The sequence below is a fragment of the Salmo salar genome, chromosome 01, assembly GCF_965601325.2.
Source record: "Salmo salar chromosome 01, fSalSal1, whole genome shotgun sequence".
NCBI lineage: Eukaryota > Metazoa > Chordata > Actinopteri > Salmoniformes > Salmonidae > Salmo > Salmo salar.
Window position 1 is genome coordinate 47,978,209 of NC_138291.1, and position 27,448 is coordinate 48,005,656.

The following is a 27,448-nucleotide window of genomic DNA, read 5'->3' on the forward strand; positions in this document are numbered from 1 at the left end:
GTTAAAACCAGTAACCTGTTATGTTCATAAGGGCAAAGCGTTTTGAAATGAAAAACAAAAAGGAGCGTAACCAGGGTCGTGTTCAGTAGGAAAACCATAGTGAAACCTTTTGAATCTGAAAACAAAAATGAGGGTTTCTTATTGGACAAGTCCCGGTAGTCCCTCCATGTTTCTGTCAGTTTTCTTTGGTTTGGGGCATAACGACGTTTCCGATGTACAAAAATGAACATCTTCCAGTGTTGCCACAAAACATGTTGAATGAACACGCGGTTCCTCTAGGTGCCTTGTTGTCTGTTACAATAAACATCCTGTTTGTTGATAAGAATCCAAAAATAAAAATGTTCTTGTCTTACCCAGACCATTTTAATTGAATAAGGCCATTTGTATTAAAATGGGTTTTATATTTCCATTAAAATGCTTCCTATGGATTTTCTGCAAATCCAAATAAAATAACGACTTATGATTTATATGATCCATTTTGTTTCTCATTAGTGTGACAGTTTTATTTGGCTCTGACAATAATCTGCATTATTCACCATGGTAAGTGCCTTGAAATCGAATTACAGTGAAAGGGATGAGGGTAAATGTCCGGAATGCTTTCTGTTAAGGTATTAGCCTCCGTGTTGAAAGCCAGGGCAATGCAATGACCCTGTGTGAATTGTATCAGCACTAGCAATGAAACACTAAAAATTCTCATGACAAAAAACACCCACACATTGACAGCTTGTTTGTGCCGAGTCGAGAGACCGGCAGACAGAGTGACAGACAGAGATACAGACAGGCGGATGGGGAAGCAAGTGGGGAGGATGGAGAAGAAAACATTATCCATGTTACTAATCATAGGGGGATCCAATAACTGTCACAACCCTGACACCTCGTCAAGGAGACCATGTGTCTGTCCCCTCCAGTATAGACGTCACATCACAGATACATACATTTTAATCTAAGACATACATTCTATCTGTGCCTGGATAAACTGGCTATTCCATTGGCTAAGGACAGGGATATGTAGTGTGTCTCTGAAATAGGCAAATAGAAGATGTAGACTTAAAAGCATAGGAGAGGTTCAGTGAGGGAGGAATCCCCTTATCCTCTGGGTCAAGTCATGGAGTGGAGCGAGTGTGGTCTATCAGTTTAAGAGGGAGCTGGGTAGGGGAAAGGACAAAGAAAGGGAGAGGAAAAGGCGAGATGGGCAGGAAAGGGGCACACTGGAGGAAATATGGTTGTTCGGGCATCATTAAAAGTAAAGAATACTATTCTCTGTTCTCTCAGAAGTCAAATGATGGCTCATGTCAAAACAGTTTATTATGTTTCCCTTTGCACATGACTTCTGATTTGCAGTTTTGTAGACCAAGCAGTTCAGGACTTTTAGCTTAATTATGAGGCTATATAGATTAGGTTATAGTCATACTTTTCTGAATTAAATTACCCTTGAAGCCTTTTACTTAATCTAATTTAATCCCCTCTATTGGCTATAAAATCGAACTAGACTAGTCATCAATGATCTTGTCTAGAAATAAGAACTTCCAAAACATACAGACCATGTTAAAATGCATTGAATAAGAGTAATCCACATTACCATGATATTCAGCACAATCAGCTCCAACTGTGCTTGAGTGTGCCACTCTTCTCAATAAAATCGTTCCACCTCTGTATTGGAGGAGAGGGTGTATCGACATGTCGGTGACGTCCCTGCATTACTACGCTCAAACAGCTCATTCAGGGAGAGGAACCCATGGCTCACTCACGCAGAACATCCGCATTATACTTACCAAAGAAAAACAAACGCCGGCAAAACATAGACCCTTAAATAATGGACGGAATGACTACACATCGGCTGGTTCAGACTATTGTCGTTTTTTTCTCTGGACAGGAAACAATATAGAAGTAGGGCAACGTGTGCCTATATTTTGTGAATCAAGACTTCGCAAGAGTTGTAATTTGTGTGAAGAAAAGGTGGAGAGAGAAAGCGCGTGGCTCCATACTCTATCAACTTGTAGCATGATCTCGCATCATAAGCTCCGGATCACAGCAAAGCAAAACAAAGGCAAACTTTATTTCATAAGAGGAATAGAAGTTGGTATACTTCACTTTGCGCTTTTTATTTTTGAAGTGCTGAAACAAAAGCACTGTCTTATTCTCAGGAACAGTGAATCGTTTTGGAATCTCACCCAATCAGCACTGAAGTCTTGGACAGAAGCAAAACTCTTCCTATGGCAAACACCGAGAAGGACCCATGCCACAGCAACCTGCACATCGACAATGGGAACCCGCGCACCAGCGCGATAATGTTCTCTGCCGGAGTGATAGGGAACTTGGCCGCTTTGATCCTTCTGGAGATCCGTCGCAGGAAGGACAAGAGCCGGCAGCGACTGTCGCTCTTCCACGTCCTGGTCACCACGCTAGTCGTCACTGACTTGATGGGCACCTGTCTGGTCAGCCCTTTCGTCCTGGCAGCCTACTCCTTTAACACCACCATTATTTCTATGATTGACAGTAACCCTCCCGCAATGTGTGAGTATTTTGGATTCTGTATGACTTTCTTCAGCATGGCCACGTTATCTGTCCTCTTCGCAATGGCGCTTGAGCGATGCCTCTCCATTGGGTGTCCATACTTCTACGGGCGGCACATCACCAAACGTTGTGGATACATCACCATTCCATTAATCTATTTAGTTTGCGGGGTGTTTTGCCTCATGCCCTTTTTGGGTTTTGGGGACTACGTGCAGTATTGCCCGGGGACGTGGTGCTTCATTGATATGAATCCGTTAAGGCCGGAAGACCGAGTTTATCCAGTCCTTTACGCAACTGTTATGCTCATCCTAGTCCTCGCTATAGCGGCTTGTAACGCCTTTGTCGTATACCACCTGGTTTTGATGTACCGGAGGCGCAAACTAAACGGGGGATCCGTGACAACTCGGAGTAAGAAGGACCGGAGAGTCCTCTCCATGTCCGAAGAGGTCGAACATCTTATAGTACTGGTGTTCATGACGGTGATATTCGTGATTTGCTCCCTTCCTCTGGTGGTAAGTTAAACAATTGTTTTTCTAAAAGTTATACGATTTGTCTGTTTTCCTCCCGGGTGTTCCCTTAATTGACTAACACTGATATTTTTTGCACAATTGAATCAAGCAACATTTTATTTCTCAATTGATAGGCGGTAGTTACACTCTTTAAAAAAAAAGGCTGGAGGCACCTTTAGGGGTTCTTCAGATTGCAACACCAGCAGAACAGCTAAAGGGCCTCCAGGAACCTTTTCCCTGAGGAACCTTTTAAAAAGGTTACTCAAAGAACCTTTTAGGGTGTTAAAGTTCCTGTAGGAACCTTTTATGTTGCATGTATTCTATTATGAATAATAGTAGTAATAATCATAACAAGAATAATAAAATAACATGGAGTGGCAATCTTGTAAAGTCACACATTCATTTTATTGACTTTGAAGGTAATACAAATACAAATATGCAATCAATAAATTAAGTACTCAGGGATACAAACCTACCATTGTTCAGTGATATTCACCAGTTTGATCTCAAAATAGGTCATCCATGTGAATTGTGTAGATTTGCAAAAAAATAGTTTTGGGGGGGGTCTGACGAAAAGTATCCAGACGCAGAGTGTATCACCCATTTAGCTATAAAAGAGAGGCGCAGACAGATATTCTCCCTGGAAGAATCTCAGTTGCATGCTCCTCATGTCCTCTTCTCGCCCTTTTCTCAAAACCCATTGGAGAAGGTCAGAGGGGAGGGAACTCTGGCTTTCTCATCAATTAACAGTAAACAAAAGCAGTAAACAAAAGGCGAATGGAGATCCAAATAACCAAAACATATGCACAGCAGCCATGCACAGCTGTTTTGCCAAACAAATAGGCCTATAGTCCCGCTCATGAGCTCAGCAACACGTTGTGATATGGCACAATACACTTCTGTGGATTAAATTTGACCTATGTAATAAATTATGCAATGCCACCCTACCATAAACATGTTTCCAGAGTATTAAGATTGTTAAAATATGTATTATGTACTTGTTATTCTCTGCAAATATGCAAATTATATGCACATTTTTTGTTCCCTTTTTGGACCCTCACCAGTTGTAACGGCCGTCGTCAGAATTAGACCAAGGTGCAGCGGAGGATGTGTTCATCATTAGAATTTTAATTGAAAAAGAGAACACTTGACAAAAATAAACCAAAGACGACAGCAAAACAGTCCTGTCAGGAAAACACACTAACAGAATACAATCACCCACAAAACCCAAAGGAAAAACAGGCTACTTATGTGTGACTCCGAATCAGCAACAACGAACTACAGCTGTGCCTGATTGGGAGCCACACACGGCCAAACCAAAGAAACCAGCCAACATAGAAAAATGAACATAGAACGCCCACCCAATGTAACGCCCTGGCCAAACCAAAATAAAGAACAAAAAACCCCTCTCTATGGCCAGGGCGTTACACCAGTTTGCATCCCTGATACAATGTCAACCGTTGATGAACATTCATATTTGATAATGTATCAACATCAAGATAGGAACCTATACTAAAAATACAATAATAATTATTGTTATCAACCATACCAATCAAAAGACTATCTTACTGATAAAAATAATATGTGTAGGTACAGTGGGAGAAAAAAGTATTTGATCCCCTGCTGATTTTGTACGTTTGCCCACTGACAAAGAAAGGATCAGTCTATAATTTTAATGGTAGGTTTATTTGAACAGTGAGAGACAGAATAACAACAAAAAAATCCTGAAAAACGCATGTCAAAAATGTTATGAATTGATTTGCATTTTAATGAGGGAAATAAGTATTTGACCCCCTCTCAATCAGAAAGATTTATGGCTCCCAGGTGTCTTTTATACAGGTAACGAGCTGAGATTAGGAGCACACTCTTAAAGGGAGTGCTCCTAATCTCAGTTTGTTACCTGTATAAAAGACACCTGTCCACAGAAGCAATCAATCAATCAGATTCCAAACTCTCCACCATGGCCAAGACCAAAGAGCTCTCCAAGGATGTCAGGGACAAGATTGTAGACCTACACAAGGCTGGAATGGGCTACAAGACCATCGCCAAGCAGCTTGGTGAGAAGGTGACAACATTTGGTGCGATTATTCGCAAATGGAAGAAACACAAAAGAACTGTCAATATCCCTCGGCCTGGGGCTCCATGCAAGATCTCACCTCGTGGAGTTGCAATGATCATGAGAACGGTGAGGAATCAGCCCAGAACTACACGGGAGGATCTTGTCAATGATCTCAAGGCAGTTGGGACCATAGTCACCAAGAAAACAATTGGTAACACACTACGCCGTGAAGGACTGAAATCCTGCAGCGCCCGCAAGGTCCCCCTGCTCAAAAATACATATACATGCCCGTCTGAAGTTTCCCAATGAGCATCTGAATGACTCAGAGGACAACTGGTGAAAGTGTTGTGGTCAGATGAGACCAAAATGAGCTCTTTGACATCAACTCAACTCGCCGTGTTTGGAGGAGGAGGAATGCTGCCTATGACCCCAAGAACACCATCTCCACCGTCAAACATCGAGGTGGAAACATTATGCTTTGGGGGTGTTTTTCTGCTAAGGGGACAGGACAACTTCACCTCATCATTTGACGGGGCCATGTACTGTCAAATCTTGGGTGAGAACCTCCTTCCCTCAGCCAGGGCATTGAAAATGGGTCGTGGATGGGTATTCCAGTATGACAATGACCCAAAACATACGGCCAAGGCAACAAAGGAGTGGCTCAAGAAGAAGCACATTAAGGTCCTGGAGTGGCCTAGCCAGTCTCCAGACCTTAATCCCATAGAAAATCTGTGGAGGGAGCTGAAGGTTCGAGTTGCCAAACATCAGCCTCGAAACCTTAATGACTTGGAGAAGATCTGCAAAGAGGAGTGGGACAAAATCCCTCCTGAGATGTGTGCAAACCTGGTGGCCAACTACAAGAAACGTCTTACCTCTGTGATTGCCAACAAGGGTTTTGCCACCAAGTACTAAGTCATGTTTTGCAGAGGGGTCAAATACTTATTTCCCTCATTAAAATGCAAATCATTTTATAACATTTTTGACATGCGTTTTTCTGGATTTGTTTGTTGTTATTCTGTCTCTCACTGTTCAAATGAACCTACTATTAAAATTATAGACTGATCATTTCTTTGTAAGTGGGCAAATGTACAAAATCAGCAGGGGATCAAATACTTTTTTCCCCCACTGTACATGGAGAATATTTCACAGGTCAATAATAAAACTCATAGGCATGTAGAGCCACTAACAAAGCATTAGCACATCGAATAAGAGCTTTCTAAGTGGTTTCTAATTTGAGTAACTTAGCTGTTACAACTGACCTCGCGTTACTTTGCAATCTGTTTTCCCTATCCCTCTCTACAGCAAAAAGTTTGCCATTCAACATTTGTTTGTAATTTACCCCCCCCCCCCCCCTCATATATTCCCAGGGTTAGGCTCTTCAGTTAGTACCTGCTCTCCATCCAGGAAGAGCTGTACATGGCTCTCATCCGCAAAGGGATTCTATTCTTATGTATGGGGAATTTTACACGCTCTAAGAAGAAAACAAAGAAAAGATACAAAGAAAAAGGATTATGCTTACTCAGGTCATATTTCAAACAGTAAGTTAACAACTGATCACACCTTACACAGTATTACTACTAACCTTGCATTTATTTATTCGTCTGCTGGCAAATACATACCCTGTCTGTGATATACAGCCCACTTTTATCTTCTTTGAGGAGGTAGGAGAGGAGCGAAATGGCTGCATTGACCTTGATACCTTAAATTGGAGGGTGTGTAATAAAAAGGCAGGATTAGAATATTATAAAGCAGGGATAATCAACTAGATTCAAACGCAGGACGATTTTTAAATGTATTTTATCATTTTTTCTTTATTTTTCTTCTTCTCTTAAGTGGATGGTTGGGGGGCGGGAACATAATTACAAATAAATGTGTAGATTGCAAATTGACCACAAGAAGGCCAAACAGATAGAATATTTAACCTAATCATTTCAAACCTTGCTTGCGTTTTTATAAGATCACGTGTCTCTCTATAATGCATGGGAATACTTCGGAACATATTTCCAAAATTAAAATCAATTGGAGCTGATTTACTGGTCTTGTTATGCTGCTGGAAATGTGATGGAATAAACAATGTGAGAAGAAAATATCCAAGCCAGCACATTATGGTCTGGGTAGGAACAATGGTATTAAAAGTTTTAGTGTGTGAATTTATGAAGAATTCATACATATCCCTTCCCCGTCTGGTCTTTCAACGAGGAGTACTTTTGAAGCATAGAAATAGCACACATAGAACAGATCTACCACTTCTTATACTTGCTTTCAATGATAATCAAAGATCTATAACACACATTTCTATGTGAATTTGGTCAAGTCGCCCAAAAAGTTACATATTGCTGCTTTAATGCTTTAACTGGACAGAAGCAGAATAAGACAGAGACTAAAGTCTTGAAGGGAGGAGGATGGAAGGAGGTGGTGAGAGTGTATCGGGGTTAAAATGAAGACTAACATTTCTAAATATTGAATTGAGCTAGCTAAAGTTAGCTAACATTACAGTAACAGTCACTGGCTAGCTAACATTTTTTTATTTAACTAGCCAAGTCAGTTAAGAAGAAATTCTTATTTACAATGACGGCCTACCTTCTGGCCCAGCTGGCCCAGCGTCGTCCGGCCAAACCCTAACCCGGACGACGCTGGGCCAGTTGTGTGCCTCCCTTCTAGACTCCAATCACGGTCGGTTGTGATACAGCCTGGAATCGAACCAGGGTCTGTAATGACGCCTCTAGCATGCAGTGCCTTAGACAGCTGAGCCCCTCGGGACCCCAAAACATTAGCTAAAACGTACCAACAATTATCAGCTAACATTACAGGCTATGTAGCTTGGCTAGCTGATGAAAACAGAGTACATTACTAGATTTGGCATGGATCCTCAGAAGGTTCTACAGCTGCACCATTGAGAGCATCCTGACTGGTTGCATCACCTCCTGGTATGACAACTGCTCAGCCTCTGACCACAAGGCACTACAGAGGGTAGTGCATATGGCCCAGTACATCACTGGGGCCAATCTTCCTTCCATCCAGGACTTCTATACCAGGCGGTGTCAGAGGAAGGCCCTAAAAATTGCCAAAGACTCCAGCCACGCTAGTCAAACTGTTCTCTTTGCTACCACAGGGCAAGCGGTACCTGGAGCGCCAAGTCTAGGTCCAAAAGGCTTCTTAACAGCTTCTACCCCCAAGCCATAAGACTCCTGAACAGTTAATCAAAGGCTATCTGGACTATTTGCATTGACCCCCCTCACCCCAATTTTTACTCTGCTGCTACTCTGTTTATTATCTATGCAGTCACTTTACCTACATGTACGTATTACCTCGACTAACCTGTGCCCCCGCACATTGACTCAGTACCGGTACCCCCTGTATATAGGCTCATTACTATTATTTTATTGTTGCTCTTTAATTATTTGTTGTTTTTCTATAGAATCTTTTACTGAACACTTATTTTTCTTAACTGCATTGTTGGTTAAGGGCTTGTAAGTAAGTATTTCACTGTAAGGTCTACACCTGTTGTATTCGGCACCTGTGACAAATAACATTTGAGTTGATTGTACTGTTTTTTGATAATAGTTTGAATTATTATTGTTAGCTAGTGAATAGCTAACATTTACTCACCGTTCACGTCGATCCGTTGCAAGTCGTCTCTCACTTGTTGTGTCTCCAACCATCCGTGCACGTCCCACCTCCAGTGCGTCTTTGGACCAACGGATTATACATACAAGCACCCTTTACTCACGAGCGCACTGCTGGTTTCAAAGCGAACTACTCGTTTGAAAAGGGTTCTCAAAAGCACGCCTTAAGTCTACAAACGTTTAAAAACAAACTGATGGCAGAGTATGGGTTCTTAAATTAACCTTAAAACCTCTTAAATGTAATCAGAAATATAATCTACGTACTCCCCAAACTTAATTATTTATCATGAGAGCCATAAAAAATAACTAGTAATGCTAAATACTCCAAGAAAGGATAAAATCTCACCTTTCTGGTAAAAATAGTTATAAATTGCTGAAGTGTAGTTACTTTTGAGGACAAAAGCTCAAGTACACAGTACAAATATGATATAAATATCTGATGTATTTCCTATTCAACAAAACTATGAATAAGGCTTTTTTTCTCTTCCTAAATAGAGTATAATCAATATATAAAATGACAAAAAACAATCACCATCCTTATAACTTTAAAATACATATTTGTGTATTGAGTGTTAAAGAAAATATGCATATTTTCAAAAGGTCTCTCTTGATCAAACCGTCTGCCCCCATCGCTGTGAACATCTCACAGAGCTCTAGCTTGGCTTCCTGAACTTGTTAGGAACCCGCCTTTCATATTAATAATTTCCGTCTATGACAAACAGAAAGTGGTGTTCATTTAAAGTCTATGAATTATTTTATATGAATCGATCTCTGAATGTCTTACAGCGACAAAACCACAATCTCCTGCTGGGTTACCAGGTAAGGATTCCAGGCATATTGTTGTTAGTGGCTGTGACATAGGGTTCAGCCAGGAGTTGATGGACAGTCGGAAGAACGAATTAAATGGTTGAAGGGACATCCCAGCTTCATGTGGTGTCAGATTTCACATCCTGGTGTCAGACATACTCCTGTGTCCATGAGAATCACGGCTACCGCTCAATGCAAGCCATTTCAATATATGGTGTCGGTCGAAACAGAAAAATGTCAGTCGAAACTGGTACCAGAACCACACAGATCCCCAAAACAGGGGACTTTACATCTAAGAGGTTTAAGGTTCCTTTTTTAACCTTGTATTATCCTTAACGATATCTGTCAAAAATAAGCCCAATGCGTTTCTATCAGTGGCGTATATTCATGGATGCCAAAGGAAGAATTTACCAAGAAAATATACCAAGAAAAAAACACAATGTATCTTTTTGTTTCATACGTTCAGCCTTTCATTACATTCAGCCTGCAAATTGAAGGAAATGTATCTCAGCGGAGAAAGCATCCATCCGAGCGAACGAAACAGCGCCCCTCTGTCTTAGTATGTGCCGCCTGTAGCATCGAATGCAAGGGAAGCCAGCAAGCATTTGGCTTCCCTTGATTTAAAAAAAAATGTCAAGGGAAGCCAGTTTGGATTTGGCTTCAGACCAATCACATCACAAACCAAATGTCATTATTGACCCCAAAAAATGGAATTGTTGCATGTCGTTGTCTTGTGGCCTTTCTGCCCCTGGCCTGAGAGGATGGAAGTTCAATAACTACAAGATGTAGTAGGATAATGTTAACTAGCTGACGTGGCATATCGTTGCACATGACAGGAAGTTAGGCTAGCGAGCAAGTAGTTTAGCCAAGTAGCCTAGGACAACAAAAACTAAAAGTGTGTACTGTATAACAGAGTCATAGACCATTTAGGCAACATGAAAGAGGAGGATGGCATTGGCATTTCTCTACAAGTAGGGTGAGTCAACATGTTTTTTTCTACTTGCACGCGCACACAAATCAGTACCATGGACAGCCACATCATATTTAGCTGATGCTGATTGGACTAAATCGTTTTTGGTATCTTTTAGTTGTCACTGTTTTATACCAAGCATAGGTGATTAGATGATGTTGATTAGTGAAGGCAGCTCCTGTTTTCTTTGCGACTTGCTGTAACTCGCTGTGGTTCTAAATCAATAGTTGTTTAGTAGTCCGAAAATGTTGGAAACATTACCTTGTTTGACCATGCTGTGGATCATGTACAGTTGAAGTCGGAAGTTTACATACACTTAGGTTGGAGTCATTAAAACTCATTTTTCAACAACTCTACAAATTTCTTGTTAACAAACTATAGTTTTGGCAAGTCAGTTAGGACATCTACTTTGTGCATGACACAAGTAATTTTTCCAAAAACTGTTTACAGACAGATTATTTCACTTATAATTCACTGTGTCACAATTCCAGTGAGTCAGAAGTTTACATACACTGAGTTGACTGTGCCTTTAAACAGCTTGGAAAATTCCAGAAATGGTGTCATGGCTTCAGAAGCTTCTGATTGACTAATTGACATCATTTGAGTCAATTGGAGGTGTACCTGTGGATGTATTTCAAGGCCTACCTTCAAACTCAGTGCCTCTTTGCTTGACATCATGGGAAAATCTAAAGACATCAGCCAAAACCTCAGAAAAAAATTGTAGACCTCCACAAGTATGGTTCATCCTTGGGAGCAATTTCCAAACGCCTGAAGGTACTACGTTCATCTGTACAAACAATAGTGTGCAAGTATAAACACCATGGGACCACGCAGCCGTCATACCTCTCAGGAAGGAGATGCATTCTGTCTCCTAGAGATGAACGTACTTTGGTGCGAAAAGTGCAAATCAATCCAGAACAACAGCAAAGATGCTGTGAAGATGCTGGAGGAAACAGGTACAAAAGTATCTATATCCAGAGTAAAACGAGTCCTATATCGACATAAACGGAAGAAGCCACTGCTCCAAAACCGCCATAAAAAAAGCCAGACTATGGTTTGCAACTGCACATGGGGACAAAGATCGTACTTTTTGGAGAAATGTCCTCTGGTCTAATGAAACAAAAATATAACTGTTTGGCCATAATGACCATCATTATGTTTGGAGGAAAAAGGAGGGGGCTTGCAAACCGAACAACACCCTCCCAACCGTGAAGCACCGGGGTGGCAGCATCATGTTGTGGGGGTGCTTTGCTGCAGGAGGGACTGGTGCACTTCACAAAATAGATGGCATCATGAAAATTCTGAGGATACTGTATATTGAAGCAACATCTCAGGACATCAGTCAGGAAGTTAAAGCTTGGTCGCAAATGGGTCTTCCAAATGGACAATGAGCCCAAGCACACTTCCAAAGTTGTGGCAAAATGGCTTAAGGACAACAAAGTCAAGGTATTGGAGTGGCCATCACAAAGCCCTGACCTCAATCCTATAGAAAATGTGTGGGCAGAACTGAAAAAGCATGTGCGAGCAAGGAGGCCTACAAACCTGACTCAGTTACACCATCTCTGTCAGGAGGAATGGGCCAAAATTCACCCAACTTATTATGGGAAGCTTGTGGAAGGCTACCCGAAACGTGTGTGTGTGTGTGTGTGTGTGTGTGTGTGTGTGTGTGTGTGTGTGTGTGTGTGTGTGTGTGTGTGTGTGTGTGTGTGTGTGTGTATATATATATTTTTTTAAATGCCCATGATTTTAGAATGAAATGTTCGACGAGCAGGTGTCCACATACTTTTAGTCATATATAGTGTAAGTTCCTACCGTTTTTAAAAACAACTCCAAAGCCATTGTCACTTCAGGCCCAGGCAGTATGGTACAAGGGTGAATGGTGGGACTTCGGGCACACACAGTCCATGGAAACGTAGACTCCCCTCTTGGGTGTGCCCTCCCTCTTCCTCTTCATGTTCCTTTCCCTCCACTCTCCTCTCGCTCCCCTCCTCACTCCACATCTCTATCCCTCCAATTATCCCTAACTCCTCATACTTCCTGCCTTTTGCTCCTGAGCCCTTACTCTCCATATCCCTTCATTTGCTTTCACTGACTTAGAGGAACAGAGTAACAGAGGGAGAGGAGAGGATCAACCAATACGGTACAATTGTGGTCAGAAACATAATCTCTCTCTCACACTGTCTGTATTCCTTCCTGTCTTTTAATCAACCATAGACACTCTTCCTAATAAGGGGTTTCCATAATAAATTGTGTGATACAGTTACACACCTTCCAATTCCCCCCACACACTCTCCCCCGCAATCAACACTTGCTTTCTTGCCTGACAGATTAACTATAAAGTTTGTCAATTTTAGCTGATTAGTTACGAAGCTGAGACAGTTTCCAAATGAATTGCATTGGTAGAAACAGGACAAAACAAGCAACTTGTTAGCTGGCTATGTAAACATATATCCAACTCATCATATGAGCTCCACTTCACGGGCATCTACCCTAACACGAAAGCTAAGCTGTCAAATAATATGAAAAAATATCTGCACCTAGCAAACATGACAAACCATAACCTAAACACAACAGAAAACACAAATTACTCCAGCCTTCATTTCGGTGGCTAGTTAGCTGTTTGTCTGTGTGACAGCTGAGGTGACGTTTCGTGAGCGCAACTCAAATTTACCGCTACATAGAGCTTTTCTTGTCTGACAGACTAACTAGCTTGCTAGCTAGCTAGCTAGCTAGCTATAGCGAGCAGCAGGCCATTTCCATATGAATTACATCGTTGTGAACAAGACAAAACAACCAACTAGTTAGCTGACTATATACAGCTAAACACTGCAACTATTTCCATGAGACAGAGCGCAATCATTCGAGCTCCACCAATGATGTGCTCGCCTATACCAACAAAATTATCATGACATGACAGGACTTGCTAATCTTAGAGCTATTCCCCAAGTTTCACGGCATCAAACATACAGTATATCTGCTGTTTACTTATTTCACTCACCTCGACATCGCTTTTCAAAGTTCAAGGATGTGTCTGAATCCGTATCACCAACCAACATAGAGATACAACCTCTCTCACAGTGAAAAGTCGTGTCCGCTTCAGCGCGGTCATTTTGAGTAATGAAGTGGAAAAAACATTGAAAATTAAAATAACAGCATACCCTGTTTCTGGTTGATGACAACAGCCACGCGAATACAACAAAGTTTGTTAGCAAGTTCATTAAGCGATATTGACACAAATATTATTGTTTGGAAAACAAGGCCAATCCCGGCCGCTATAGTAATTTAAAGAAAGGCTGTTGACTGCCGCTATGGGTTCTAAAGAGTTAATGTGTCACGCCTGCTCCTGCTCTCTGGGGCTCGAGGGCACAAGGCTGCCCATCTTTACGCACACCTGTCACCATCATTACGCGCATCAGCTCTTCATTGGATTCACCTGGACTCATCACTTTATTGATTGCCTCCTCTATATCTGTCTATTCCTCAGTTTGATCCCGTGTAAGCATTAATGTCGTTATGTTTCCCTTGTCCAGCGTCTGTCCTCACAGAATGCTGACACCAATATTGGAATCAGGGAGTTTTTTGTTTTGGTTGGTGATGTCGGGTCCGGGTGCCGCTGCCAAAGGAACCGGAACTCAGCTTGCTCGTCAGGCTTCCATGCCTTAGCTGGTTCGAGAGCTTTTCTTGCCTCGGTTGGCTCGGCAGGCTCCCATCCCACGTCATGCCTCAGCCGGCTCGTCAGGCTCCCACGCCTCTGCTGGCCTCTGTCAGGCTCGCCAAGGTGGGATGCCGGGTGGCACCCCTAGAAGGGGGAGGGTACTGTCCCACCTGCTCCCGCTCTCCCTCTCTGGCGCTCAAGGGCGCCAGGCTGCCCATCATTACGCACATTAGCGCTTCATTGGACTCACCTGGACTCCATCACTTTATTGATTGCCTCCTCTATCTATCGAATTCCTTAGTTTCAGCATTAATGTCATCCGTAGCCAATGTGAGTAAGACCTTTATACAGGTCAATATTCACAAGGCCGCAAGGCCAGACAGATTACCAGGACGTGTACTCTGAGCATGCGCTGACCAACTGGCCAGTGTCTTCACTGACATTTTCAACCTGTCCCTGACTGAGTCTGTATTACCAACATGTTTCAAGCAGACCACCATAATCCGTGTGCCCAAGAACACTAAGGTAACCTGCCTAAATGACTACCGACTCGTAGCACTCACGTCTGTAGCCTTGAAGTGCTTTGAAAGGCTGGCCATGACACCATTATCCCAGAAACCCTAGACCCACTCCAATTTGCATACCGCTCCAACAGATCCACAGATGATGCAGTCTATTGAACTCCACACTGCCCTTTTCCACCTGGACAAAAGGAGCAACTATGTGAGAATGCTATTCATTGACTACAGCTCAGGGTTCAACACCATAGTGCCCTCAAAGCTCATCACCAAGCTAAGGACCCTGGGACTAAACACCTCCCTTTGCATCTGGATCCTGGACTTCCTGACGGGCCGCCCCAAGGTGGTAAAGGTAGGTAACAACACATCCGCCACCCTGATCCTCAACACGGGGGACCCTCAGGGATGCATGCTCAGTCCCCTCCTGACACAACAGTGACACAACAGCCTGATCACCAACAACGATGAGACAGCCTATAGGGAGCAGGTCAGAGATGTGGCTGTGTGGTGCAAGGACAACAACCTCTCCCTCAACGTGATCAAGACAAAGGAGATGATTGTGACTACAGAAAAAGGAGGACCGAGCACAACCACATTCTCATCGACGGGGCTGTAGTGGAGCAGGTTGAGAGCTTCAAGTTCCTTGGTGTCCACATCACCAACAAACTAACATGGTCCAAATACACTAAGACAGTCGTGAAGAGGGCACTACAAAGCCTATTCCCCCTCATGAGACTAAAAAGATTTGTCATGGATCCTCAGATCCTCAAATGGTTCTACACCTTCACCATCGAGAGCATCCTGACTGGTTGCATCACTGCCTGGTATGGCAACTGCTCGGCCTCCGACCGCAAGGCACTACAGAGGGTAGTGCATACGGCCCATTTCATCACAGGGACCAAGCTTCCTGTCATCCAGGACCTCTATACCAGGCGGTGTCAGAGGAAGGCCCTAAAAATTATGAAAGACTCCAGCCACCCTAGTCATGAACTGTTCTATCTGCTACCGCACAGCAAGCGGTACCGGAGTGCCAAGTCTAGGTCCAAAAGGCTTCTTAATAGCTTCTACTCCCAAGCCATAAGACTCCTGAACAGCTAACCAAAGGTCTACCCAGACCCCTCTTTTACGCTGCTACTACTCTCTGTTTATTATCTATGCATAGTCACTTTAACTCTACCTACATGTACATATTACCTCAATTACCTCGACTAACCGGTGCCCCCGCACATTGACTCTGTACCGGTACCCCCTGTATATAGCCTCGCTATTGTATTTTACTGCTGCTGTTTAATTATTTTACTTTTATTTTTTTTAATTACTTAACAAAATATTTTTCCACGGGCACAGGTTTCATACATTCACATATAACGATTAAATATTCACTTACTTTTTGAAAATCTTCCTCTGATTTGTCATCCAAAGGGTCCCAGCTATAACATGTAGTGTCGTTTTGTTAGATAAAATCCTTCTTTATATCCCAAAAAGTCTATTTAGTTGGCGCCATTGATTTGAGTAATCCACTCGTTCAACTTGCCGTTAAAGGAATCCAAAAATCTACCCCTAAACTTTGTTTCAACCAGTCAAAATAAGTTTCTATTTACTCCTCAGATATCCTAAAATGTAATCAAGATTTCCAAGATTGTGTCCTTCTACTAAAACTGTTATTTCTTATTCGTTTTTGAAGTTACAAGCCTGAAACCTTGAACCTTGAAGCCACAGGAATTGCATCCATGGAGCTAATTTACAATATGACCTTTCTCTTGCATTTCTAAGAGGATGGTCTCTTTTCCTACCATATCTGTTGTGTTATATTCTCCTACATTATTTTACCATTTCTACAAACACTACAAAAAGTGTTTTCTTTCCAATGGTACCCATTATATACATATCATGACTTCAGGGCCTGTGCTACAGGCAGTTTATTTTGGGCACGTCGTTCAGACAGGAAATGGAGAAAAAAGGGGCCTATCCCTAAGTTAAAGCATTGTTGGTTAAGGGCTTGTAAGTAAGCATTTCACTGTAAGATCTACACCTGTTGTATTCGGCACATGTGACTAAATTTGATTTGATTTTCGACTTACTATTGTATATTTTTTTTTTTACCTCCTTGAGATGGGGAAAACATGTTTTTTATTATTAAGTTGAACGTGTGTTCTTCATGTCAGTTTCCCATTTTTTTTCACCAACTTACGCTATTCCTATAGGGACCCAGTTGTGCTATGATATAAACACATTACACAAGTGTATGTAGTTCAACACTTACATGAAGAAGTTATTAGTGTATTTAAATACACTTTAATAGGAGAGAAATTAAGTATACAGCAATGAGGTGGGCGGAGTGGTATCCTCTAGTAGGTCACCTTATGCGTCATGTAGGCAGGAAACCAAATGTCACCAACAGTCCCTCACAAAACTTAAACACTTTTGTAAAAAAGTTGACTTTTTAGCTTTTGTAGCTTTTTATTATTGGTGTTTCCTAAATCTGTCTTGCCTTACTTTGCTTACTAAAACGACATACTGTATACTAATCGTCCCACATTCTATGCAGCCAATTCTACTAGATTAAAACCCTAAAACAGTATGACATCCTGGCATTTAAAGCATGCTACATTTTCTACATTTCTCATAATATAAAACTTTATATTTTGGGTACTATTTAGAACGTAAGTGAGGGTATTCAAACATGGCCGATGGGGTCATACATTATTACAAGTCAATGCATTATTACCCTGTCATAATGCATTATACCTATGAATGCACAACACCAATGAAGATACTATCTAGAATGCTTATCTTCAATTAGAGCTTCATCAGGGTCACATAAACGTGGGACCAAGTTTCCATCTCAACCACCCCCGCTTCATATGATGGAGGAGATGCATCGATTTATTAAATAGTCTTCTTACCAAGAAATGCTCTACCGCTAAATTGACAAGGTGCCTGCCCCTAGGGAGTGTACACAGCAAAAACAGCCCTAGACACAAACACATGGATGCCCAATGACGCTCCAACCCACCGTGCATATATCAAGCAGAACATCGGCCTTATCAGGCAAAACATAGGATCCCACATAAAAGTATGCTTGTTAACCACGCAACTTGTATAGGTTGTCATCAATAACGTCATAATTTGTTCCATTTCAAACATACCATTTCGTTCAGACACCCTATTGTGACAACCAATACGTTGAAGGTGGTAAAAGTGGATAAATGAGAATCTTAGGCTTTTTTAAAACTTATTTCCCACTTTTTGGTTAATGTTTACCTTATCACTCAGAGGTAGTCTTATAGGCAATATAGGGCACTCTATGGTAATGCAAACAGTCAGACCCCCGGTGGGGTTGGCGCCTATACTCTACGTCTGCCTGCTGTCGATGAAACCGGATCCTGCCTGTGAACACTGCTTGCTCGACTTTCCCTCGTTACTGTGCCCTCAGGCACCGATAAAATGATTAATAATTAAACAGCGTTTCACTGTTGCAATAAGACACTGACTGAGAATACAGGTTTCTGCATGTCTCCTCAATATCTGCCCAAAGTGTTCTCTAACTAATCAATAATTACACAATCCAGCCAGTTTGTTCTAGATCGAGGGCACATAGGGTTCTGACAAACATAATTAGTAGAGAATTTAAAGGAGCTCTCTGAAATATTTTTATTTAGTATTAAACCCTGGGATTAAGGTGGTGTTCCCTAACAGCCTGATTATTGGAAAACAAAAATGGCAGCTTGGTTGGGGGAGGGAGGGAAATACCAAATTTACATGTAAGCTATTTCTCAATGATCTTTGCTCAATTTCTCAAGTCCTATCTCATCGCTTCCTACTCAAAATGCATTGAAGGAGGTCAGAAGGGAGGAACCATGGGTGTTCTTCTCCAATGTGTTCTGAGAGGGCATGGAGAAAGGACACAAGGGAAGACTGTTGAGAAAGTCTTGGAGAATCAACAAGTTCAACACAAAGTATTAATCTGGAGGTACTTATAAAGCCGTTACTGCATTTGCATAAGGCAGACTGATATTAGAATGCATTTAAAACACTAAATAACTCTGTGTCAACAATTCACGCAGAAGAGTTCAGCTCATTATGTTGCCCCATTTGTAATTTGAGTAATCTAAGGTCTCGTAAGGCATGGCTGTGGTGTTTTTCCACTCTACTCAGTGTTGTTCACAATGCTAGTTCCACCCACAGGATATTGTCGTAATGATAGATGTTTCAGGAAATTTGCCCGAAAGAGTCTAGAGTACTTTCACTTTTACTGGACACAGCGCTCTTGAGTCACACTGGGAAACCCCAACAGTACACACAGCTTAGCAGCATACAGTTTGTGTGTGTGTGCTCGGTCGAGGAATGTGCATCTCCACTGTTTCACTAATACCAAGAGTAATAAAAACCTGTGAGATGGTTGGTTACATTTTCCGATCATTATTGTGGAATTACTTAAGGGGGAAATTGATGTAATTTTCTCCAAAAATAATATACTTTATTTGACTTTAATTTAGAAAATAGCAACTGTTATAAGGTATCTAGCGACAGACAGTCCGGTGGAAATTTGTACCTGACCAAATCTTGTTTCATTCCCGCAAATACCTTTTTGGCTCTGTGCCATTTAGCGTGTGGAATAGCTACTGTGCCTTCAGAAACTATTCATACTCTTTGACTTATTCTACAATTTGTTGTTACAGCCTGAATTCAAAAGTATTATTTTTTAAATTCTTTAAGCTCTGTGAAGTTGGTTGTTGATCATTGCTACTGTAGATAGCCATTTTCTTGCTATAGATTTTCAAGCCGATTTAACCTCTCCGGGATCGGTGTCGCTATACCGGGACGGTTGTGCTAACGTGCACTAATGTGATTAGTATGACGTTGTAAGTAACAGCAAACTTTTCAGGACATAGACATGTCTTATATGGGCAGAAAGCTTAAATTATATAATCTAACTGCACTGTCCAATTTACAGTAGCTATTACAGTGAAGAAATACCATGCTATTGTTTGAGGAGAGTGCACAACAGCAAAAAAACATTTCTCACAGCAACTGGTTTGATACATTCACCTCTGAAGGTAAATAATGTGCTTCAGTAATTTTGCTCTGATTTGTCATCCCGAGGGTCCCAGAGATAACATGTAGCATAGTTTTGTTTGATAAAATCTATTTTGAAAATCATATATAAGAACTGGGTTCTACAGTTTGAACCCCTGCTGTCTCTGGCTCCACAGCCACCCCGTCTGGCCATCTAGATGTGTGAAAGTTAGTGTATAAGCTAATGATCCATCATGTATGACATTCCTGGGAGTGTGTAAAATTACCTTTGTATTACCATATCATTTTTGTATGTTCTCTATATTTATGGACTTAAAAATCTATCAATTGACCAATTCAGCACATTTGGGCAGACTTGATACAAAATATTGTCCAGTATTGCAACGCTTCTCTGGATCAATCTGAAACTTTGCACACACACTGATGCCATCTAGTGGCCAAAATCTAAATTGTGCCTGAACTGCAATATTATATTATGGCCTTTCTCTTGCATTTCAAAAGATGGGGGAAAAAATAAATAATTGAAAATGCATGTTTTTTTGTTTGTATTATCTTTTACCAGATCTAATGTGTTATATTCTCCTACATTAATTTCACATTTCTGCAAACTTCAAAGTGTTTCTATTTGGGTATGACATTTTAGACGAAAATTTAAAAAAAGGGTCCGATCCTTAAGAGGTTTGTAAGTCAAAACTCTAACTAGGCCACTCAGAAACATTCAATGTTGTCTTAGTAAGCAACTCCAGTGTATATTTGGCCTTGTGTTTTAGGTTATTGTCTTGCTGAAAGGCGAATTTGTCTTCCAGTGTCTGTTGGAAAGCAGACTGAACCAGGTTTTCCTCTAGGATTTTGCCTGTTTTAGCTCTAATTCCCTTATTTTTTTCCTCTTTGGCAACTGAGTTAGGAAGGACGCCTGTATCTTTGTAGTGACTGGGTATATTGATACACCATCCAAAGTGTAAATAATAACTTCACCACGCTCAAAGGGTTATTAATACATTTTTGTTGTACTTTTTTACTTGATCTTTTATAAGCAATACAAACACACACACACACACACACACACGACAACATCATACAAACATCAACTACATCCCACATGGCCTGAAACTGCACCATTTTGTTTCTCTCCGTAGCCCCGGCACTTTCAGTATTTAAATAAATTATTCAATTTTTTTCCATTGTGTTAATGATGGCAGATTGATTGATTGATTGATTTTCCAAGTTTTTAATATACGTTTTTTCAAGAGTGATAAGAGAATCATCCAACCCATCGGGCTTCTGACTACGCCCCCATATGCCATGTCTTGAAATATGGAGATATTTCCGATTACGGCTTAAAAGTACATTTACACTGTAATACTTCTGACAGACAACTTTCTAGCTCTGCCCACAACTTCCGGACTTCATAGCGTTCCCAGAAAGCATGAATTATTGAGTCATTATTCGTTTTACACTTACCATTGTGCTGTAAAATGTGTGCATTTTGTCTCTTGTATAAAAAAATTCTATACATTTAGTTATACTGGATTAAGCGCACATTTTAGTTAACTGTAATTTCGTTAGTTATGATCAAACTTTCCCTCCATCTTGTGCCAACATCAGTTCTTTTTAAGTCTTGGTTCCAATAGTTCATATTTTTTTCTAAGAGATTGTCAGTTGGATATGCTCTCTGCAAGATTGTATTTAGCTTCCCTATCATATTATCATATTTTTATGACAAAATATAAGTTTTGTGATACAACTTTTACATTGCATGTATTTGAAACTATCTACATTGATCAGTCCAAAATTACTTTTTAATTTCTTTCATGGAAATAAATGTATTTCCTGTTACCAAGTCATTTACCTATGCCTTTAGTTATCCATGTGGATCAAAGGGATTTTCAGTGTATTCTTTTTTTATTTTACCCATTTACTGATAGGTGCACTTTGCAAGGCATTGGAAAACCTCCTTGGTCTTTTTGGTTGAATCTGTGTTTGAAATGCTCAACTGAGCGATCTTTACAGATATTGTATATGTGGGTAGTCATTCAGAAATGATGTTAAACACTATTATTGCACAGAGTGACTTATTATGTGACTTGTTAAGCAAATTTTGGCTCCTGAAATTATTTAGGCTTGCCATAACAAAAGGGTTGAATACTTATTGACTCGAGACATTTCAGCTTTCATGTTTTTATTCATTTGTAAAAACATAATTGCTCTTTGACATGATGGGGTATTGTGTGTAAACCAGTGACACAATTTAATCAATTTGAAATTCAGGCTGTAAGACAACAAAATGTGGAAAAAGTCAAGGGGTGTGAATACTTTCTGAAGGCACTGTATTTCGGGTCAAGTGACTTGGACTTTATATGTTTCAATATTTATTTATTACAGACTTGTTCTTTTTTCACGTAACTCCAGATTTAATGAATTATTCGCTTCTGAAGCTTTTGTTTCCACCAAAGACAATCTGTTTTCAATAATCTGACATTGACGCTAATCTCCAAAACAAGGGTTTCAAAAAGGATTCAAGGAATGTGGTTTGGCTGGTTAGGAGCAGGCAAGGATTACATTCTGGTCTATTTGACTTTTGGGAGAATGGAAGAACAAAGATGCGAGAGCTTGGAGAATCAGATGTTAAGCCTTGCTAGTGATAGGTGGTGACAGCATATTGAGACGGTTGGTGGCATCGGTGGGATCACACACTTTGTTTTAAAGATAATGTTTGTGTATTTTAATTTTATTCAGACAGAGGATTAAATGAGTGGGGAAACAGATAGGGGAGATGCAGTGGTGATTAGTACCCGTGGTGGGGTGGGGAATATGTGCTGCAATATGTGCCGTACCCACTACACCAGCTTCAGGCAAGGATCCCGCACTTAGACAGTTTTAAAAAAACTGAATAAGAACAAATTCTTATTTACTATGACGTTCTACCAAAAGGCAAAAGGCCTCCTGTGGGGACAGGTGCTGGGATTAAAAATCTAGGACAAAACACACATGACAACAAGAGAGACACCACAACACTACATAAAGAGAGACCAAAGACAACAACAACAGCATGGCAGCAACACATGATAACACAGCATGGTCGCAACACCACATGACAACAACATGGTAGCAACAAAACATGGTACAAACATTATTGGACACAGACAACAGCACAAAGGCAAGAAGGTAGAGACAACAATACATCACGCGAAGCAGACACAACTGTCAGTAAGAGTGTCCATGATTAAGTCTTTGAATGAAGAGATTGAGATAAAACTGTCCAGTTTGAGTGTTTTTTGTAGCTCGTTCCAGTCGCTAGCTGCAGCGAACTGAAAAGAGGAGCAACCCAGGGATGTGTGTGCTTTGGGGACCTTTACCAGAATGTGACTGGCAGAACGGGTGTTGTATGTATGTTCCATGATCTCGCCATCACGGTTGACAACTCCCTTGTGTCCTCCTCCCAGAGTGCTAAGAACCTTGGCGTGATCCTGGACAACACCCTGTCATTCTCCACTAACATCAAGGCGGTGATCCGATCCTGTAGGTTCATGCTCTACAACATTCGCAGAGTACGACCCTGCCTCACACAGGAAGCGGCGCAGGTCCTAATCCAGGCACTTGTCATCTCCCGTCTGGATTACTGCAACTCGCTGTTGGCTGGGCTTCCTGCCTGTGCCATTAAACCCCTACAACTCATCCAGAACGCCGCAGCCCGTCTGGTGTTTAACCTTCCCAAGTTCTCTCACGTCACCCCGCTCCTCCGCTCTCTCCACTGGCTTCCAGTTGAAGCTCGCATCCGCTACAAGACCATGGTGATTGCCTACGGAGCTGTGAATGGAACGGCACCTCCATACCTTCAGGCTCTGATCAGGCCCTACACCCAAACAAGGGCACTGCGTTCATCCACCTCTGGCCTGCTGGCCCCCCTACCTCTGAGGAAGCACAGTTCCCGCTCAGCCCAGTCAAAACTGTTCACTGCTCTGGCACCCCAATGGTGGAACAAGCTCCCTCACGACGCCAGGACAGCGGAGTCAATCACCACCTTCCGGAGACACCTGAAACCCCACCACTTTAAGGAATACCTAGGATAGGATAAAGTAATCCTTCTAACCCCCCCCCCCCCCCCCCCCTTAAAAGATTTAGATGCACTATTGTAAAGTGGTTGTTCCACAGGATATCATAAGGTGAATGCACCAATTTGTAAGTCGCTCTGGATAAGAGCGTCTGCTAAATGACTTAAATGTAATGTAAATGTAAATGTAATGTATGTGGAGGAGTAGGGCTGCAGTAGGTATCTCAGACAGGGGGGAGTGAGGCCTAAGAGGGTTTTATAAATAAGCATCAACCAGTGGGTCTTGTGACGGGTATACAGAGATGACCAGTTTACAGAGGAGTATAGAGTGCAGTGATGTGTCCTATAAGGAGCATTGGTGGCAAATCTGATGGCTGAATGGTAAAAAACATCTTGCCGCTCGAGAGCACCCTTACCTACTGATCTATAAATTACATCTCCGTAATCTAGCATGGGTAGGATGGTCATCTGAATCAGGGTTAGTTTGGCAGCTGGGGTGAAAGAGGAGAGATTATGAAACCAGGTCTAGATTTAACCTTAGCCTGCAACTTTGATATGTGCTGAGAGAAGGACAGTGTACTGTCTAGCCGTACTCCCAAGTGCTTATATGAGGTGATTACCTCAAGCTCTAAACCCTCAAAGGTAGTAATCACACCGGTGGGGAGAGGGGCATTCTTCTTACCAAACCACATTACCTTTGTTTTGGATGTTGGTGGCAACAGTGGGATTCCTCGGTAAGTCATTTGATCAGGACTCGTTATTCAGTGTCTTCTCTTCCTCTCTTGTCTCTTAGATCCGTGTTTATATCAACTCCACGGGGCAGAGGAAGGAGAGCCACAAGATGGACCTCATCGCCCTCCTCTTTCTCTCAGCCAACTCCATCGTGGACCCCTGGGTGTTCATCTTCCTCAGCCCATCAGTGCTGCGCTTCTTCTGGGGAGCCCTGTGCAAGACGCCCCTCCTGCGGTCCAGGGAGTCTTTCTTCATGTCCTCCCTGGGGAAGCAGACGCACGCCCAGCTGGAGCTGTGCCATCCCAGTGCCGTCTCCTAGTTCTCTCCCCCCCCCCCCCCCCCCCCCGATATCCACGCATATAGTTTGACCCTTTGATGTACTGGACCTAATTGGGGCCTTGTATGTTGTCTCTGAAGGGAGAAGCCACTCAGAATAGTGCCACTGCCCATATGTGCTGCCTGCCTATTGGTTTGGTACTATTGTGTGGTGTGCGTGTGGCTACTTAGGGGAAACTTCTGGACAAGCGGAGCGGCAACCTACACATTCCTGCAAAGTAGGCTGGTGCTTGCTTGGTTTGGAACAAGCTCTGAGGCTCATATTGGAAGCCTCCAGAGGCCAGCAACAGACATTTGACTGTCAGTTAGACTCCAACTCTGAGAAGAATGGTTGCAGTACGGGTCACGTTCTTAAAAGTACTACCCATTATTTGTTTTTACAGCCTGGACTCTCAAATCAGAGGCTACTGCAAGGACAGCAAACCAGGATTCACATCACTGAAGGGACTAAATCAGATAAGGACTGTTTATTCTATGTGAGTTGATCATGCTCCAGATGCATGCTTTGTTGGCACCGTGCCCTGTTACCACACCCTCGGACTCCCAGGGAAGTTTAAATGTATTCTTTCTATTGAGATGTTCCTTCAGCTATCAAGTGGAATCCTTGTGGTTTTGGGAATTGTTATCAGAAAAGTCAGAGTCATCCATGTAATCTAAGCAAGATTCACACACTCCAGACCTATGTTCAAGTACTATTTAGGGTATTTCAAATACTTTCAAAGACATTTGGATGTAAGCATTTGGTAATTTTTTTCCAAAAACACAAGTAGTTTAATATTGGAATGTATTTGGAAATAACCTTGGAAAGCATTTGCATGTATTTCGTAAATAAATATTTAAATACTACCATGCATTTCAACCAGGTCTGTTTGGTATTTGAAATAATGTATTTGGAAATAGGTATTTGGAAATACTTTCAAATAGTAGTCTATTTATAGTAGGCTATCCAATAGAAGTGGTTGATTCGGGACACATTAAAATATTAGTACTGTATTTGTACTGTATTTTAGTAAAAAAATACTCAAATACGGTACACAGAAAATAACAAAGAATCAAATACATGTATTTGAACCCAGGTCTGACACACACATACACTATCCCCTCTCCCTGCAGCTATGACCCGTTGACCTTTCCCCTTTCGCCCCACTGGGTACTCACCTCAAACAGTCAAAGGGTAATAGCTTGAGAGTGACATTTCTTTTTGTAACATTTACATTTTTTATCAAACAAATTAATGTGGTTATGTTATGAGAATCGTGCTATGAGAGGAGGTTTCGTCTGTACTCTTATGAGGTACCTTAGTGTTTTATTTTATTTCACCTTTATTTAACCAGGTAGGCCAGTTGAAAGGGCAGCTTGAGTATTTATTATGTGTCCCAGCCCTCAGATCTCATTGATGTGTTAGTGTACCTGGTGACAAGGTACTCATGAATGTTCAGTGCGCAGTTGTAAATGTGTTGTTTGTGTGTGTGTCAGTAAACCTTTTTATGTGAGTAAAGTACATGTCGTATAAAAAAATGTCACGACAGGCCTGATGGAAAAATACAATTTGTTGGTAAACATTCCAAATGTCGACAAGACAATACGCCAGACAATGTGGGATCTTTTTGTGTAGTTAACATTTATTATGCAAGAAATGACGGTGGAAACGCTTTTTTCATTTCCAATACATATCGAGGGTCTTATTCTGGTGACATGATGATTCATGCTTGGCTGCAGTTTGACAAATAAAAATAATCTTGCTATTTTGTCAATAATAATGTCATCATTTAGGCTATACCCACACTGTATCTGCGAGTGCGAGCTATTAGCGAGTGTGCACATGCCAAGACCAGAGTGGACACATTCGCTATATAACGCAATTATTTTGTGACAAGACCATCAGTAGAGTTGAAAATGCGATGGAAACCCATTTAACTTTTTATTCGGTACATGGGAATATACACATTGTTTTATCCGTAACAAGTCAATTTGATGGAAACACATCTCTGGTGGGAAAATGTGCATGTTGTTTTTATATGGATTTTAGAATATTTGCATGAAAATCTGTCTCCAATTGGATGGAAACCTAGCTAATGTCAAAGAGATGGCACTGAAAAAACATGATATCAGCAAGAAATCCTACCTCTACAGTTGAAGTCAGAAGTTTACATACACCTTAGCCAAATACATATAAACTCAGTTTTTCACAATACCTGACATTTAATCCTAGTAAAAATTCCCTGTTTTAGGTCAGTTAAGATCACCTATTTATTTTAAGAATGTGAAATGTCAGAATAGTAGAGAATGATTTATTTCAGCTTTCATTTCCTTCATCACATTCTAAGTGGGTCAGAAGTTTACATACACTCAATTAGTATTTGGTACCATTGTCTTTAAATTGTTTAACTTGGGTTAAACATTCCGGGTAGGCTTCCACAAGCTTCCCACAATAACTTGGGTACATTTTTGGCCCATTCCTCTTGACAGAGATGGTGTAACTGAGTCAGGTGTGTAGGCCTCCTTGCTCGCACACACTTTTTCAGTTCTGCCCACAAATGTTCGATAGGATTGAGGTCAGGGCTTTTTGATGGCCACTCCAATACCTTGACTTTGTTGTCCTTAAGCCATTTTGCCACAACTTTGGAAGTA

The 27,448-nt window shown here is 41.4% G+C and overlaps 1 protein-coding gene across 1 annotated transcript; it reads left to right on the forward strand.

Annotated features, from left to right (window-relative positions):
• The first annotated feature begins 1,706 nt into the window (after positions 1–1,706).
• On the forward strand, positions 1,707–26,562 carry LOC106602991 (prostaglandin E2 receptor EP2 subtype). Its single transcript, XM_014196099.3, has 2 exons — positions 1,707–3,026; positions 24,543–26,562. Exons 1-2 carry the CDS (start codon positions 2,214–2,216, stop codon positions 24,798–24,800), a joined length of 1,071 nt encoding a protein of 356 aa, XP_014051574.1. The 5' UTR covers positions 1,707–2,213; the 3' UTR covers positions 24,801–26,562.
• Positions 26,563–27,448: the final 886 nt, after the last annotated feature.

Excerpts from the sequence above, each read along its gene's own strand:
- LOC106602991 (XM_014196099.3), top strand. The coding sequence starts at position 2,214 with ATGGCAAACACCGAGAAGGACCCATGCCACAGCAACCTGCACATCGAC. Across the intron at positions 3,027-24,542 it reads TTTGCTCCCTTCCTCTGGTG|ATCCGTGTTTATATCAACTC; the intron begins GTAAGTTAAACA and ends CTTGTCTCTTAG.